This window comes from Leucopleurus acutus (genome assembly GCF_964270905.1).
Source record: "Leucopleurus acutus genome assembly, chromosome: 13".
NCBI classification, from domain to species: Eukaryota; Metazoa; Chordata; class Mammalia; order Artiodactyla; family Delphinidae; genus Leucopleurus; species Leucopleurus acutus.
The window spans coordinates 73,231,952-73,250,018 of NC_139155.1; the positions used below are offsets into that span (position 1 = coordinate 73,231,952).

An 18,067-nucleotide genomic window follows, 5' to 3' on the forward strand; every position below is an offset into this window, starting at 1 on the left:
AGCAGAGCTGTGAGCTGGCAGCCTAGAGGCCTAAGCTCACCCACACGTGTGCCGTGAACTTTTAGATGAGTTGCGAACATTTACAAATGGAGAGACGGCACAAAAAATATCTGGTGTCTCCTGACAAATCAAAGCTCCAGCAACCCCAGGCCCACTTTTCCACGTGGCAGCCTGAGTGGAGCCAGGGAGATGCTGTGACCACTGATGTGCCACGGGCTCCCCCACTGTCCCCTGCCCTGGGCACCTGGCTCGCTTCACTCACCAATGTCAGTACCACCTGGCCCCTCAGGTCTAGGTCAGGGTCTGAGCCACACCCACACAAAACTGCGGGAACAAGCAGGAAGGAATATGCTTTAGCTTTTAGAACAACAAAGCTCTTTTTAGTAACTTGCTCCCCAACCAGAGATCGAACCCACACCCCCTGCATTGGAAGTCCCTTGAAAGGTGATGTCTAATTGTGAAGTACCAGTGAGATAATGGAAGAGAAGCGAACTCAGGTGATTGTACACATCTTACCTCATAAGAAGTCCTTAAAGGTGGCGAGATATGCGAAGCAGATCGTGTGGGAAGGCTTTAGGCGGCTAGAGGAGTAAGGGGAGCAGATCACTGCTCCTGTCACCGTTTATGGCAGTGCTATCTGAATGGGGAGGGACAAAATTAGTTACGGCTCGTGGGACTGAGGCTCCACAGAGTGTGCGTGATAACACGGCCAAGGGACACACGACAGGGAGCATGAGTGCTTATCGGATGCCATGGAGACTTGAGGATGATAGTAAAATAGAAATAGAAGATAGGATCAAAAAATTAGATGAGAGAACACCTAATATGATAGAACAGTTAAAAGAAATTGAACACTTCATTGTTTCCTTCCAAGAGAGATTGTTACACTATTTTTAGAAAGTGGCAAAGTCCTTTCTCTAACATGCCTGCTTGGAGATACCCCAAACTTAAGAGATTCTGCAGTGGAGGCTGGAAAATCTGCTTATTGCACAATACTTGAGAGGGAACAGACAATGCTGACTTTTTTTTTTTTAACCCAACTCTCTCCAGAGAATGTTTCAGTAAAACTCTCTCTTATAGTTTTAGCCATAGGCAAGGAGTCTGAAGGGATGGAAAAGTTCTAAAACACTCTAAACAATGAAGATCTGCTTTTGGATATCTATGATCATTAACTCGACGGTCACGGACAGCACAACAGCACGTCAGAAGGTAAACTGGCAAACAGGCACAAGTAAGGCAAGTGGGTTAAATTAATAGTTGAAAATTTGTTAGAAAACATGCAAAAATAATACTGAATTTTCTTTTAAAAAGTTTTAAATTTTCATTAAACGTTTGTTTCTGTAAAAATTGGAAGAGTTCCATGTCTAAATTGGAAACCGGACTTAGAAAAGCCTCAAAAACAGAAGGGCCGGGCCAGCCCTGCCATTCAGTTGTTGTTCTCTTTGGTGGTGATGGTGACCAGCTGTTTGGCGGCCTTGGCGATGTCGTACGCACACTGGATGACCTGCTGCGTGACCAGCTGGATGTCCGTGGGCGGGCCCGGGTCGCCTGGGAGGGTCTTCTTGCACTCCGACTGGAGTCGGTAGGCACTGGATGTCAGTAAACGGAGGGAAGTCCTCACCATGTCAGACCTGGGTTTCTAAACAGAAAAACATAGGCATTCGCCATGAACTGCAGGGTGGATGTATCCGAGAGCACGGACAAGCGTTCCTCAGAAAACAACTCAAACTATTCCACAGTGAACAGCAGTTCTGTCCAGCACTTTTTCACTGAGGGTGCTCGGAACATTGCAAGCTTGGCAACCCACAGTGTGGCGGATGCTGAAGGGCTCTGTCTCAAAGGTCAAAGTGCGTGCAGTGTATTTAATAGTATGCATTTAGTAGTGCTATACTGAAGTGGTTTTTGAAAAATATTAATCCACTTGGGTGAAATATTCCAGATAAAATTTCATTCTATTAATGCTTTACCTTTCAGCATTTGGCTTGTACATTCTTGTCTTATTAAACCCAAATCAATACTCATGTAGCACAAAAAGTATTTCAAAGCTCTATATGGCTATTTGCATATTCAAAACTTCCTGTGCTACAAAAAGATTAATATAATGTAAAGGTCATAAAGAAATTTCTCACAGTTCATTAAAAGGGATCTGAACCAAGTTAGTAGGGAGTGACTTACTTTGGGGAATAATGCTGCCATTTCTGTAACAGCTACATGTATCCTCTCTGAGCAGGGAATATAACTGCAAGAATATTGAAGAGGTTATTCAAAGACAGTGAAAATAATTCAGAGACAGAGAATACTCGGCTAAGAATAGGTCCCATTTACATTCCTGTAACAAAGGGGTTGAGGCCACGGCCAACCTGCTGTGGATCCCACATCAACAGGAGGTGCTCTGTGATAAAGCAGGGGCCCCATCCTTTCTTGAAAGTTCATTCAATCAGACAAAAACAGTCTCCAGGTATGAATGTAGGCAATGTCCACTACCAGCCAGGTGGAACCACAGAACAGTTAGTCTGTAAAGGTATCTACACCTCCTCAAGGTGGTCATTTAAATTAATACTGCCTACATTTTAATTAAATCATTGCATCTCAAGAAACTGGTTTGAAGTATACCAAAATGCCTTCCAATTGGGGATTCCCGCCTTTTACCTTTATGAGCAGTTAGAACCATACACCATGTAATAACAAAAACACCAATGCACAGGAGTTATTTAACTTGCAAATGTGAAGGGGCAACAACCCATCTGGTGACAAAGACCCTCAAAAAAAGGCAATGTCCACAGCAACCACTGTATCAGCCACAAATGTTTCTTGAGCATTAACTGAGATCCACACCTAAGAGTTTTTTATGTTTTGCTGGTTATGGTTTTCATTTTGACCCAGAAATATAATTCACCCTTTCCTCCTGTAAAATAGAGGAGACATTTTTCCTAAGGACATCTCTCAAAAACTCACTCATTATGACATATTTTAGGAAGTCCTCAATAAGCCACGAAAGAAAGCACATGCAGATTAATGACAAAGTCCTCCTCCTTCTCTACCACAGGGAGTCCATGTTCACAACTTGTTATCTTTCCTTGAAAAGGCTTTTGTGCATAATATGCAGTAATCCCTGGACTGTGTAATTGTGTGTAAGAGAGACAGAAACAGAGACAGGCAGGGAGTGAGGCTGGAGGCTGAGGGAAGGTCAGGGGCTGTGGGGAGCTTGCTCAGCCCAGGGGACCAGGACTAAGCCTGACCGTGCCTGCATGGGCTACTGGTCCACTTAGGACAAGCATAAGCAATGGATATCGAGAGGAGAAAACAAGAGAAAAAGGCATGGGTTTAATTCATATAATGCAAGATTATAAATGAAAGTGTCGGGACTTCCCTCGTGGTGCAGTGGCTAAGAATCCATCTGCCAATGCAGGGGACACGGGTTCGAGCCCTGGTCCGGGAAGATCCCACATGCTGTGGACCAACTAAGCCTGTGTGCCACAACTACTGAGCCTGTGCTCTAGAGCCCGTGCGCCACAACTACAGAAGCCCGTGCACTCTAGGGCCTGCGTGCCGCAACTACTGAGCCCACGTGCTACAACTACTGAAGCCCGTGCACTCTAGGGCCCGTGCTCCGCAACAGGGGAAGCCACTGCAATGAGAGGCCCGCGCACCTCAACAAAGAGTAGCCCCTGCTCACCACAACTAGAGAAAGCCCACGCGCAGCAACGAAGACCCAATGCAGCCAAAAAAAAGAGAAAGTGTCTCAGATACACAAGGAACCAGAGATTTTAAGAGAACACTGAACAATTTATAAAATATAAATTCTCTAGACCGATTCTAGTTTAAACCAAAAGAGTGAGTTGATGATTAAAAATCTCTGCATCATTCTCTCATGGTTCTTACAGAAAACAGATCATGACATATATTGAATGGATTTGTACATCTTAAAAAAAAAAAAAAAAGAAACTTCCCAAACTGTACCAAGCACCACATATTGTGATATTTGAAGCCAGAAACAGCTCCAGGGCAGATATTTATATTTTTGATAACCATCAAAGAGAGAAACTTAATGTAAGCATAGTTTTTGGCTGCTGTTTGAAATATGAGCAAGGCACTTCTGAGCTGGGGGAAATGAGAAGTGAAGCATGTTGTTCAATGGTGGGAGAGCCCCAGGGAAAGAGTTCACCCTGTTTTCACAGTGCCTTGATACATTTGAGGTGTGAAACGTTTTGCTTTATGTAATGTGTAATGAAGCTGCCTGTTGCCAAGGCTGTGGTGAGGAGCAGAGGAACTCCACACCTGTAGCGTGTGAGGCAGGAAGGGCGTGTGATAAAGAGGATGTCCGGGGGAGGGGAGCGATAAACAGCTATATAATTTTCGTGGAAGGAGGCTGAGAAATTATGCAGGTTCCTCTTTTTCTTTGAGGAGCCTCCAGCAGTCCATCCATGAAGACTAGCTCTGCTCCTTCAATAAACACTGACCATTCCTCTCCTACTGAGTGGGAAATAATGACACTGGGAGAAGTCTGAGCTGTACAGCAAAACGGAAGAGGGTAGAAAATGGGGAGGTGAGCATGGCAGTGCGAGGGACACGGAGAATGCAAAAGACACCGGTGCATCTTTTCATAGAAGAGAACAGGAAAAAGAAGAAGCAGTACTGTGTTCCTTGAACAACTTTTGTTCGTGCAAAGGCATGGAGAGAAGTTCTTCACTGAAACCCTAAACTTTGCTGACTTAATGAAAACAATGAGATTGTTCTTGGGTTTTGATCAAATTTTGCCGCTTTCATAAACTCAGTGGGATGATGTTAAACGTGTCATGATTGTGTCTGGAGCAGGCCGGCCGCGTGAGACTAGGATACCACCTGCAACAGCTAACAACTTACCAGAGGACAGAGGGGTGAGTTAGAACGAGAGCTGGACCCTTCTCTGCAGTAAGAAATAACTCTGCAAGATATGGTTCTGCCCAGAGTGAGCAGACTCTTCATTCAGGAGCAGAGAATGATTTGCGTGACAATTAGATCAACTTTTCTAAAAACCACTTGCTTCTTAGACGTGCACATGCATGAGGGAAAAAGGTAAGAAATCAGGTTCATTTCAGGATACCTTCTATGGCAGTAGATTTCTCCCCAGCTAAGGAGACCACAGACAGCAGTGTGGCCGGGAGAATGTGTTGCCAGTTTTGAGGTAGCTTCTTTCACCTCAAGAACTGGGAATGTTACTACCCCAAATACGCTGCAATTCTATCTCTAGAGGCAGCTATATTCAGGGCACTTCATAAGAAGATGAAAGATTAAAAATACTACATAAAAAAAGACAAATTTGTTTTTAAGCCTGTTACATAAACCTGAAATTTTCAACAACTTTTTTTTTTTTTTTGCCGTACGCGGGCCTTTCACTCTTTTGGCCTCTCCCGTTGCGGAGCACAGGCTCTGGACGTGCAGGCTCAGCGGCCATGGCTCACGGGCCCAGCTGCTCCGCGGCATGTGGGATCTTCCCGGACCGGGGCACGAACCCACGTCCCCTGCATCAGCAGGCGGACTCTCAACCACTGCGCCACCAGGGAAGCCCTTCAACAACTTTTGAAGTGAGCATATTAAAAAAAAAATCCCCATCTGTAAGGGAGCAGCAGCATCTCTTCCAGAGCATGTGCACACGTCCTGCCAGGCCGGATATTCAAGCCTCCTTACCTGTCGTGTTTATTTTCTTGGGCTGCTCTTAAGAGCTCCTGTATGTTTTTAGTGATCTGTTCAGTCTTCCGGATGACGTCTTCGGTGCTGGGGAAGACGGGGCTCGGGGCCTTGTGGGGCTCTGCCACATCTGGGCCTGAGCCATCACCTTGCCACACTGTACTTCTTTGCCTTCCCTTCCTGCTTGACCTGTGAGCATTGAAGAAGTGGTTAAATGTGACAGGTAGTTATCAGCTGCCTCTCTGCTTCTAGGAGCCACAGCATGTGCATGTGCCAAAGGCGCGAGTGGGCTGCTTTTGTGGTTTCCTTTATCCTGTCTGGCAGGAGACTCAGGGTAAGGCTGGTTCATCAGCAGGCAGCCACAGCTCATAGGGAGGCTGTTTCACTCTACCATGGGGGTGGGCATGATGACCCTAGTAGGAAGGCTAAAGATGGGGAAAGGGAGGGAACAACCAGAACAGGGAGGGTGTGTGGTTATGAAGCCACCCTAATCGAGCCAATTCCTTGGGATGCAAATGCAGGATGTAACCTAACGTTGACTCGAAAATGAAATGGAGAACTGACTTTAAGCGCATTACAGAGACTCAGAGATGAGCCTAACCTGCTGGTAAAAGAACAAAAGGCCCCTGTGGCAATAATGGGAGATGGGAAGAGGTGTGAACTATGAACTTATGCCTCAATATCTGAGGACGTTATGGGTCTGAAAACAGAGAAGCGGGTGCAGGTGGTGAAGTGTGCCTCCTGACCACGCTGCTCGGTCTCTGGTTGAAGAGCCCAGCCCCAGGGCATTCTTCCTGCACATGTACCCCAAGTCATCCAGGTCCCTGTCATTGGGAGTGTTGTCATAGTCACTTTCAGGTGTGCTGTTCTGCTTCTCCAGCCTGGATGCCTACAAGAGAAAAGGCGACCCCATTAGTTGAGAGCACCAGACACTTCTTGGGTGCCTTCTCAGGAATTGTTACCTGTCATGCTACGTGGCCATCATGCCCCAGATCTCATCTGGGACGGGGGCCGATGCTTTATTAAAAATTTAGGAACAGGGAGTCCCCTGGTGGTCCAGTGGTTAGGAGATGGTGCTTTCACTGTCCGGGGCCCGGGTTTGATCTCTGGTCAGGGAACTATGATCCTGCAAGCCGCGTGGCGTGGCCAGAAAATTAAAAAAAAAATTTTTTTTTAAATTTAGTAACAGATGAATAGTGGATCCAGAAACGGTTTCTTTCCTTCTCTGCCCCATTTTCTTCTTTGCTTCTTAGCCGCTCCATACACAGACCCCCGGTACAAACTAACAGACGCGCAAGGCAACGCTCATGTTTAGCTCTCTGAGGAGTATGGAGTTTAACTATAATATAATGGGGCCCATTTAAGAAGCAAATGGGTCCGCACATATATCCACAGATGTCAGCACTGGGAGTCGCCTGCAGATCAGCTAGTCTAATACCAGATGAGAAAAGGAAGGGCCAAAAGAGCTGGGGGTCACCCCCAAGGCCAAAGAGTCAGCAGAAAACCTGGACTAAGAACCTGGGCTTCCTGTCTCCTGCTACCTCCAATACCCCACACACCTGGGGCCCTGAGGACCACCACTGCTCACAACACAGCTCTCCAAGAACTATCCTCAGAGACGGCTCCTGTGAGCCACACAAGGAAACCAGAAACCATTCATTCATTGCCACACGTTGTTTGTGAACCAAAATGGATTAACCTGGTGTGACACTTGGTTTCCGACCCCTTTCATCTGTCTCCCCAAACATCTATCCCTTAAAACATAAAGATATGGTGCAAAAAAAATGGGACACAGGAAGCCTACAACTGTTTTGAGCAAATGGCAGCACTGCTAAGTACAGGGCCTTCTGGGGTGACAACATTTGAAGGGGACCACATTCCTTTGAAGGGGACTATGTTAGTTCTGGAGCATTTAATACAAAGGATTTCCCCTCAGTATTTATTTTACCCACAGTGCTTGGGAATTTCTTCATTTGAACAGAAATCAGTGGAAGCTGATTTAAAACCTAAATTGATTACCAATAGCAAAAGAGAAATATGAGCAATTTCTAGCTCTGTAACTTGAATTTAATCCAAGTTAATCAAAACATGTGCCTAAGGAATTTTATGGTTGCTGCAATGAAATGTGGCTAAAGTTAAAGCGCCTGTAAATTCAGAGCCCTGTTTAAACACACGGAGACCCTGTAGCTCCACTCAAATGAATGGCTCCCTTAGAGTGAGTCAATTAAGTAAGTCTCCATAAAGTTTAATTATTTGCTCCTGATAATGCTGCTTGGCCCTCTGAAGGCCCTATGCGGGCGGGTAGGCAGGCAGCCAGCCCTGAGATGGGGAAAGGCTCCTTATTCATACCACGTGTTGCTTACTATCCCCATGACCCCTCTCTGTCCTCTCCCAGGGAGAACACTCTTCCTCTGTCTGCTGAGGTCTTTCATGTTTCCCCCAAATGCTCTATTTGGTCCCAGCCACTTAACGTAAGACACCTGCACTGGGCTCCTAAAGTTCAATACGAGTTCGTACTGAAACCACTCAAATACAACTGGCAAATGACTGAAAATGTTGGCCTGCAGCTATAAAGAGAGTCTGTAAAGCTAAGCCCTGTAAAAACTACTATAACATTTAAGATCCCTTTGTTTACATCTCCTACCAGCAAGCAGTTCTGCTTCACTAGCTGCTTTTGGTTTGGCTTTATGGATCAATCAGTGAGTTACTGGCTACTGGCTATCTACATGGAAGAGCAAAGGCAGGCAGGGAACAGTGAAACCAGGCTCTTGCAGAGATGATCTCAAAAAACAAAACAAAAGACAAAACAAAACAAAAAAATCTCTTCTTACCTTTCACACTGAATGTCTGACTAATACATTTCTTTTCCTTTAGTTTTTATATATCCATACACACACAGAGATGAGTGTGTATTTGTGTGTGTACAGGCACATACACAGCATAAAATGGAATGTAAAAAATGTGTGTTTAAATAATTATTCTGGGACATTTGTCCAGAGCTGCTTCGGTGGAAAAAGCTAGAAAACGGAATTAAACCCAGAAGAACCCCACCTTTCTATAGTGGATCTTTTTGCCTTCCTTGATGTAAATTTGACAATTACAAATCAAATGCATTACCTCCACAATGATCAAAAGTACCAAGTTTCATTGAAACATTTTAGAAGAGTAATGACTCATATATCTAATAAAAGTACTCAGGAAATGTTTCTCAAATACAGAAAACAACGTACAACAATAACCACCCAGGAAATCCGTTACTTACATTAAATCCTTCATCGTTATCAACAAAAGCATATTTCAGGATTTCAAATTAGTCAGCATTAATTTTATGAAAATTATTGTAAACATGCAGAACTAAGGTCTACTAGTTAAAAGTGCTGCTCTCTCAAAGCTGTTAATAGAAAAGTTACCTTATAGCTGGTGCTGGTTCAGTTTATTTAATAGATTGGTAGTTTTCTCTGCGTACAGACATGCCATAAAAGCCTAACCTCACGATGAAGCTGTCAGGAGCAATGAGGATTACCCTTTTAAATGGCCAGTATAAAACACTGTCTCAGTAAGCAGTCCTTGCAATAATTCTCAAAACTACCAAAAAATTTTAAAAAACTTTCACAGTGGACAAAAAGAGGTTTACTTGACTCTTAGCAACAACATTTCAAATAAGATATTCATTTCTATTTAACTGCCCTTACTTTAACTGAAATACTGGAATATAAACAGTGCAGTTCAATTTCAGAACTGCTCAGAAGATAGTAGCATATGTCAAGAGGTTTTTTTTTAAAGATTACCTCAAAAGTGCAGAAAAGAACCCCCAAAGGGCCTCCACGTGCCATAAGGCACTGGCAGTGGGCAAGATTCTCCATCGTTCCTGCCGATGTGGAGGGAACAGACAAAGGGCAGTGCAAATCCCCCTGGGTCTGTAAAGGTGGTCCCTCACCCACACCCACCCTCCCTCCTCTCACTTTAGCCACACTGCCCTTCCAGTAAAAAACAAAAGAGCCAGGACCCGAACGCAGGTCTGCAAAGCCTGTGCTCTGTCATGACTTTCCCAGCTTGCTGCCACGTACTCTTCATGCATGAAACTGTTTTTTAAACTGACAGTGCCTTTGGGAGCAGGGAGGTCACCTAAGTCCCCAGGACCCTTTAACTGACTTTCCAAAAGGCTGGGTGTGGACAAGGTGCTTGATAAATACTTGCTGCCTGGCTACTCTAAAAGGAGCTTACCTGTATCATGTGCTGTTACTGGGAATGTAAATTATACGTCGGCAAGCTGGACTTGACCAAAGAACAAAGTGAACAGCTTCATACTAACAGGTGCCTACACCTCCAGTGCTGCCATGTGTTGCAATCTGGATGCAGAATGCAGGGACTGCAAAACCTTGGTTTGTCAAGGTGCTGAGGTAAAATATGTCAAGAGGTAAAAAACAATAAAAAATAAAGAGCACGATGTCTTAGTGTTTCCGTTAGTCCAAATACGCTAGTTCTCTGAACAAATTTGGACAGATTTGCCCTATTATAATATTTAGCCAGCAGCCAGCTAATTTTCTGATTGTTTAAAAAGACAGAATGCTCAGAATCAGTGTTACAGGGTGAACTGCAGACTGTGTTAAATGTCACGTGAGACTGAGCAATGTGGAGTTCGAGGAGACGGAGGCCGCCTCCTGCAGACATGCATGCGTGTGTGAGTGCTGAGAGCTGAGACACCAGGAGGGAAGCGCTGCCTCATGCAGGACAGAGAGCAGTTAGCGGAGGGAGGGAGGGCTGGGAGAAGCACAGAGCGCCAGGAGCACTGCCCCTCCTCCAGAGAGCAGAGCATTCAGAGTGTACTTAACCCTTCGGGCGCTCTCGTCCCTCGACCAGGAAAGTGTGGAGGGGAAGGAAGGCAGAGACGAAGAGGAGGTCACAAGCGCACTCCTCCCAATCTGGAAGGGGAAAAAGAAACACACTCGGGAAAACACAAAACAAACAAAAAACCCCACCTCCTACCCTGGCTTCGGCCCAGGTTTCCCAGAAAAGAATCCTAAAAAGCAACTCACTACACACATGAGATCAGTGCTGAAACTTCCACGCTAGCCAATGACAGATCCCTAGAGATGTTTAATCCCTTAGTGAAATGCCTCTCGGAAATTACTTGGAATTTATAAGGCTACTTTTCTATGAGGGAAAGACAATACCTAGCATAATTTGTCAAATTTGCCAATGTTTCTTTTTTTTTAATAGACAGCCTTAAACAAATATTTGTTTTTTAACCAGGACAGATGATATGAAATGAAAAACTATACAAATGATTTAAAGTTGGTATACGCTATCAATCTGCTCCTTAGTACAGATACAGAACTTTTACAATAATAAGACGTTCTTACATTTTAAATGTTTCTAAAATTAAAAAGTACACTGTGAAAACTAACAAAGTGGCTTTTCCTAAATTTTGTTTTCAGTTATACAAAAATAAGATTCTTAACTTAGTTCAATGGCATTCCCATTACACCCAATGTATCAAATCAATTGCTTTAGAATGTTCAGCCCAAACAACTTAAAAAGTTGAAGTAGCAGACTCCACAATATAACAACACTGTAATTTTATCACATTAAAGCTTGACAAAATTAAACTAGGGCTTAATTTCCTAGACCATATCCTTTACTTTCTATTTACTCTTAGATTTTTTTTGGAAATTCCTATAAGAGTGGACTGAAGAATAACTCTGACATTCAAAAAGATAAATATTACTCTTTGAGAAAACATCACATAGGTTCAAAATGCCTGCAACATTTTGTCAAAACATAGGTTTTTTAAAACAAATTAATCCCCAAGAAATATAATATTTGAAACCCTCACAACACAATAGTTATTCCACTGTAGAATAGGAGCATTAGTAGCCTGTTACAGAATACGATTTTTGGAATGTAACGCTTGTAAGGTCGATATAGAATTCTTACATCTCATTCTTATGAAGTGAAAAAGCAACACTTTCTCCACGCAGAGAGGAGGATGCAGCTAAGCAGGCACACTGACCACAGGTGCAGGGGCTGCGGAGGCCCAGAGGCTTCCAGACCTGGCCTGCATGCCCAGGCCACAGACGCCACCCGCTCCACTGGGAGGAGCAGAGGAGGCGCCTTGAATTCTCAGGGCTCCTGTGTGTAAGGGGGCACATGCCCGTCTACCTCGAAGAAGACGGTACTTACTGCCGCCAGTAACCTTTATAATTTGCTTTTGTTTTTGGAAATAGGGAAGGAAGCTTGTTACCAAAAAAGTTCCAATAGTGGCTGGCTGGGAAAGATATTATGGATATGGGGGAGAAAAAGGGGAGAGGGGCTGAGCAAGAGCCAGAATCCCCAGGGTCGTTGGAAAACTTTCGGCCAGTGGCCCTGAGTGCTTGTGGGAACACTGCAAGCACCTGTCGACATGTTAATACAGCAAACACAAGGACGACTCTTGTAGCCCAATTTGGCAAAGCAGAGACTGGGGATCTGCAGGTTCAGAAGAGGGAAGGCAGGAGTCAGGCTGGACAGAGAGTGAAAAGCAGAAGCGCCAGTGGTGTTACTTACGTGCGCGGGGAAAGGCTGGAGTCTCGTCCTGCTCTCTTCGGGGTGGTTCACTTCTCCCATTGGGAGATAGGGTTTCTGACCTGATCCCGTCTCGTACATGGACATGGGCCTACTGCCCCGGGCAGATGGACGTCTCTTTAAAGAAGAGTGGTTGGAAGTGTCTGTGTACTCAGAATCAGTTTGCACCTGATATATATTGGTTGTGGCCTGTTTCCTGAGGTTCGAATTTTCACTCTGGAGTGTTTGAAGCTGAAAGACATGTTTGGCAGTGGGACTGTGTTTTTCTATAGCAAGCAGAAAAAGCAAACACCAAGTAAACGCATACAACTACCAGCTTTAACAACAAGAACAGTTAACAGCTCGCTGGGTTGAAAGTCAAAGGCAACTACAAACCAAAACTCTTTCTTCTAGAATAAGTGAAACGCAATCAACTCACTTTGTCACTTAAGCAAATTAAATAGCTAATTTCTGAATGTGAAAAAGTTGCAGTTTGGACTTTTTAAAAGCGAACTGTCTAACCACGTAAAAATCAGTCACGGTGGGCATGGGAAACGTTTGCAGGCAAGCTGCACTCTGGATTATTCTAAGGCTTTTTCAAGCAAGAGCTTGAGATCATTAAGACATCACTTAGGTAACTTGCTTTTCAAATGAGCCCTGAGCAATTTGCAAATGCCAAAAATGTCAGCAGACACCATGGAAGCAGCACAAAGATAACTAGAGTTGCTTTGCAAAGCAAGAAAGACAGTGAAATTCAGCTTACGAAAAATCAGATGAGCTACTGCTTCCCAAAAAGCCAACAAGAAAAAATAAGATCAACAAGTTTTTATTACATAATACTCTTTAAAATTCCAAACAATTTAGCACTTTTTTAAAAAGAGAGGGAACCAGATCTTGGTTAAGTTTGCTATATTAACATATCACGAAGAAAACCGGAGACCTATTGAACTATCAACATCTTCGTCTGAACGCTCCACGTAGCGCGCGCTGCCCTCTGGTGATCGGTCATCTTTCAGCCAGGGCCGGAATACCTGGCCTCTCTCTCCTTTGGCTCTGCCGCCCAAAAATGCGACCGTCGTGGTGTCAGCTTTAGACACTCTAATCTGCCTGGCACCACCCCGTTTTAGTTAGAGGCTGTCACTTGGAGACCCTGAACGCTCCTTCCATTCCTTACATGCAGGCTGCTTCATGGCGCTGGATGAATTAGAGTTAAGGGATCAGCAAGGAACCGAGTTACTCTTTAGCATCTGGCATTTTAAACACAATTAACTGAGTCCAGGCTGCACAACGTCCTTCCCCTCTGGTGCTCCTCCATCTTCCAGGACATTTTATAAGCTGGGTGTGGTGTGAGTTCAGCTGTCTACTCTTTGACAGAGATTGTAAAATGTGACCAAATTCCCCACCAGGGCCAAGGCTTAAGTCCACAAGCAACTGTGTTTGCACCAGGAGATCATTATTTTTTCAATAGCAAGCCCATTCAGTGTTAGGAGTTACTTTCAATTTCTATTTAAGAAAGCACCGATCTGTGAAAAATATACCAATAGTGGCTGCTCCTCTTCATTAATTAGCATCTTTTCCAAGCAACTGTTAAATGTGAAAGATCAGACACAAATCATGCTACTTCGTCAACTATATATATATTAAAAAACTTTACCTAACTTTGAAATAAAATCAATGCATCTTCGCTAAATAAACAAATTCCACATACTTTATATTAGTAGTGCCAAACTTTTGTGAAACTCTGATTTACTGTCTTTGCAACAGAAATACTCTCATTCTCAGTTTTCTCAAAGCGGGATCCCTAAGAAAGGATAGATTGCTTCTACACCAGAAAGACTTTCAGGGCAAAACTTATATCTGCAACTCCCTTTCCAAAGAAAGAACAGCCGCAAAGTGACAAGCAGCTACTGAAAATTCCTACATTCTAGGAAACAGACAGGCATAAAGTGTCTGTCAAAACTACTTATTAGGGAACCCATGTTCTACAATGAAATGGTCAAGGTCCAACCAGTGAGGAGCATAACTGACACACGGTCCTCAGTGTAGGACTGGGGGATCTGGTCACATGCTTGTGTGTCTATGTGAAAACCTCTTAGAGTATTTTAGACAAGGTCTTGAAATCTTAAACTTTATCTTCACACTTTTCACTCTAAAACATCCAGCCTGGATTTTGCTTTAATGTGCTTTGATGACCACTAGTTCCTGGTCTCAATTTTTTTAAATTTTAGTACTCTGTACTTAGCAAGATATCCTCAGATAAATCTGAATGGTGCTTATCTTAATAAGAACCAGACTACACTTATTTTGTCTGGAAGGAGTATAACAGGACATGAAAAGTTATAGATAATAGGTTCATAAATCAAAAGCATTTCTAAGAATTGAGGAGATAATCTATGAACAATGGCAAATAATTCCACTCTGCATTTCTTAAAGAAGCTTGAGACATTTGCTTTCAGAGATTCGAGGTTATCTCTGGTGATTTCTACAAATACTAAAAGGAGAATAATAAGAATAAAAATGGTGATGCTTAACAGACTGATTTGCAGTGGCAAAGTCAGCATGTTTCAGAAAAAGTCACCTCAAAAAAATGCATTAGTTCAATTAATGAGACAAACTGTAATTCATTAAACAAAAGATATTTCAGAAAAGACAGAAAAAGTGCAAGCCCTGTATGCTATGGCAAAAAGGCACTTTGTCTGTCTTGTTCATGGCTGCACACCAGCCGGTGACAGGGCCAGGGTGGCACAGGACAAGTGTTTGATTAAAATCTGATCGATCTTCAGGCATTCTTGTCCCCTTCTATTATAGGTATTGAGGCCATCTATCTCAAAACGTCTCCAAAAATGATCTAGAACTCAAAAGAATCCTGGACCAAGCCGCAGGCAAGGGTGCACTGCAGTGTTCTTCCCTGACAAGCAGAGGGGCACAGACCTCTTCTTAGATCTTCAGCCTTCCTTTAGGAAGCACCACTGAAAAGGGCCCAGCCACAAATGAGGTGCACCACGTCCTCTGTTCTTGATAATGATTCTGAAGCATCACTCTTCAAATGATAGTAGGAAGACACAGATATATACTTTGTTTTGTTTCTGTTTAAGGAAGTGTACAGAATCTCATTTTGTAGAGCACTGAATGATGGGAGCAGTACCTACAAAGTCTCGGGCAGAATTTAGAATCTTTCCACTTCTTTTTCTTAGCATTCTTATAAAGAGTTATATACGTAATCCCCTCTGAAACATATTCCTTGCTACTATTAGCCATACTTTTTTTACAGATAGAGATTAATATATTTATATATTTCTAACTCTCTCAAAAGGCAGCAAACAAGGAAATGCCGAGCAAATGGGATTGTTTCTTACCAGCGTACGGTTCTCGCTGGTGCAAACACAATGTTTTCTTACATTTACTGAGTACCTATTTTGTGGCTCTGAGGACATCATAAATTAGTGGTAATTACTGGTGAAAAAAAAGCAGGGCTGTGGGACTGGGCTGCCAGGGCAGGGGTGGGTAATATCTTAGACTACAGTGAACAGGGACAGTACCCCTTGTGTGGCATGGGGTTTGGAATGCGGATAAACACATACACCTGTCCTGGGCTTTCGTCTGCCCTGTCTTCATGGTGTGCTTATTCTTTAGAACAAGCAATAAATTGGAAGAATCACATCCATGGAGTGGTGTCTAGCTTCCCAGGAAGCACAGGATAGTGCAAGGGTTTCTACAACTGACACAAACACTTAATAGGCTGTAATGTTTTCCTACCTGGGAAACTTACACTGGATTTATTTCTAATCAAAGCTACTTCATTTAAAATATCCAAAATACATACTGCTTCCAAAAAGACAGCTTGGCCCAAAGATTTTTAGATCTGTGTTTCTTCCCTCTGACCACAAGCATCATGCCTGGGATTCTTCCTTATACTATGGGGTTAAAGAGCAACCGTCCTGGCATTTATTGACATGTTACCTTTTTCTGCATAATTCTCAGCTCGTCACTCAAGTTGTTATTCACCTTCATTAGCTGTTGTATCTTGGCCTCAGAAGCCACTAGAGCGTTTTTGACCTCCATAAATTCCTGCACAGTGACTGGTCCATCTGATAAATCTGAATCTAGGCTCTAAAAATAAATTGGGGAAAATGTTCACAATCTGAGACAATGATAACATTCAAGACTAACTGCTAAAGAATTTCAAATTCTGACCATGCCAGCTGGATCGCAAAGTTAATCAAACCAAATCAAAGCTTCTAAGCGTAATGCAAAAATAAAACATAAAGGTAGGGCTACGAAAGTATCTGAAAAATTTTAAGTCAATATTTTCTAATAGATCAGACAGTGGGGCTACAAATCCTTTCTGACAATGACTATGCACATCTGTCTTGTCTGCCTTTCTCTTGCTCATTCATTTTTTTTATTCATTATTTCATTAATTCACTCATTCCAACTTTTCTGATGCTTTTTTACTAAGCATCAGGCAGTGTTCTAGGAGCTTGGGATACATAAGAAAAGAAAATAGACAAAGATTCCTGCTTCCATGGTGTTTACATCCCAACAGAGTGAGAAAGGGAAAAAATAAAAAACTATATAGTACGGTGAAAGGTGATAAGTGAGATGGAAAATAAATAGAATGGATCAGAGTGAGGGGCTGGGGAGCTGAAGCTGGGGTGAAGGCGGGTGCATTTTAACCTGAGACGTGGGTAGGTGGGATATGAGCAACAGCCTGCAGGAGGGGAGGTCATTAGTCAGATGGCTGTCTGGAGGAAGGGTGTTACAGCCAGTGGCAGGGCTCAGCTGGAGGGAATGGGTGTGCAAGGCGGAGAGGAGGCGGAGGCCGGCCAGTCTAGGGACCCCGTCGTGTAGGGTCCTGTCATGACCCGGCTTTCACTCGAGTGAACCCAGCGCTTCTGTGGAGAGCAGGCAGAGATGTTTCAGATGGAACAGGTGACTCCTGCTATCCCCTCCACATTCCCTGCATCTGCCAGTGGCACCACTGGTTCTCACAGCTGTGTAAGCTGGAAAACTCTGGACAAAACTCCAGTAAGTCTACCTTCCCACTTCAAATATCCAACTTATTGCCAAGCCCTGCCTTTTTTATCCTCCTCCTGTTCATCCATTCTCAAATGTTTGCTGGGCTCCTCTGTGGGCCAGGTCTGGGACACTCAGCAGTGGGTAGACCAGCCAGGCCCCTGCTGCCCTGTCCTCGGGCTCACACTTTGCTACAGTAACTGTTCTTCCATCCAGACCCTCCCAGCCAAGGCCCTGAGGTAAACCTGTGTCACCTCTTGTTTGGACCTCGTCAGCACCTCCTACTTGGGTTCCCTTCCTCCACTCCCTGGTCCACCGGAACAGTCCTCCCAAAACAGAGGACCCAACATGGCTGACATCACCCTCCTGCCCTGCCTACAAGCTTCCTGGGCTCTGCACTGTTGGCCAAGGTCCAGGCTCTTTGGTCTGGCGTCACGCTCCTGCATATGGTGTGACCCCTGCCCTCTGCTGCAGCTCTGACTCCCACTCCTTTCAGGCTGACTCCACACATGACCAGATTCTCCCACCCCCCCACGCCGCTGTCTCACTTCCTCTCTGTCTAGCCCACCCTCCCCAGCCTTTCCACACGCCCACATCCCAGGCATTCTTTTTTTTTTCCCAGGCATTCTTCAAGGCACACGTTAAAGCCTCCCCTGATACTCCTCCTCAGTGACAGGTTGTGTCTCTGTTGACCGCCCCACCCCCCTCTTGTGTCTGTGTTTATGACCCTTGTACTGCAGTTCTCTCTCCTCCTGGGTGGGCGGTGACGGCCTCGTAGAGGAAAGGGACTAGGCCTCACTCAGGATAATATTATCCAGGGAAGTGTGGATAACTACCCAAC

At 44.1% G+C, this 18,067-nt stretch overlaps 1 protein-coding gene across 2 annotated transcripts in view; it reads right to left on the reverse strand.

Annotated features, from left to right (window-relative positions):
* Positions 1-1,311: 1,311 nt before the first annotated feature.
* GIT2 (GIT ArfGAP 2) overlaps positions 1,312-18,067 on the reverse strand; it is a 46,340-nt gene continuing 29,584 nt past the window's right edge. Inside the window, exons 14-20 of one of the 2 annotated variants that reach the window (XM_082853498.1) lie at positions 16,171-16,320; positions 12,214-12,462; positions 10,500-10,589; positions 6,474-6,556; positions 5,668-5,856; positions 2,176-2,239; positions 1,312-1,639 (exon numbers count right to left, since the gene is read on the reverse strand). In XM_082853498.1, the coding sequence (XP_082709624.1) occupies positions 1,427-1,639; positions 2,176-2,239; positions 5,668-5,856; positions 6,474-6,556; positions 10,500-10,589; positions 12,214-12,462; positions 16,171-16,320 (1,038 nt within the window). In that variant the 3' untranslated portion in view covers positions 1,312-1,426. Of the gene's footprint in view, positions 1,640-2,175; positions 2,240-5,667; positions 5,857-6,473; positions 6,557-10,499; positions 10,590-12,213; positions 12,463-13,020; positions 13,795-16,170; positions 16,321-18,067 lie in introns of those variants that run through there. The other variant, XM_082853499.1, reaches the window with a different exon arrangement.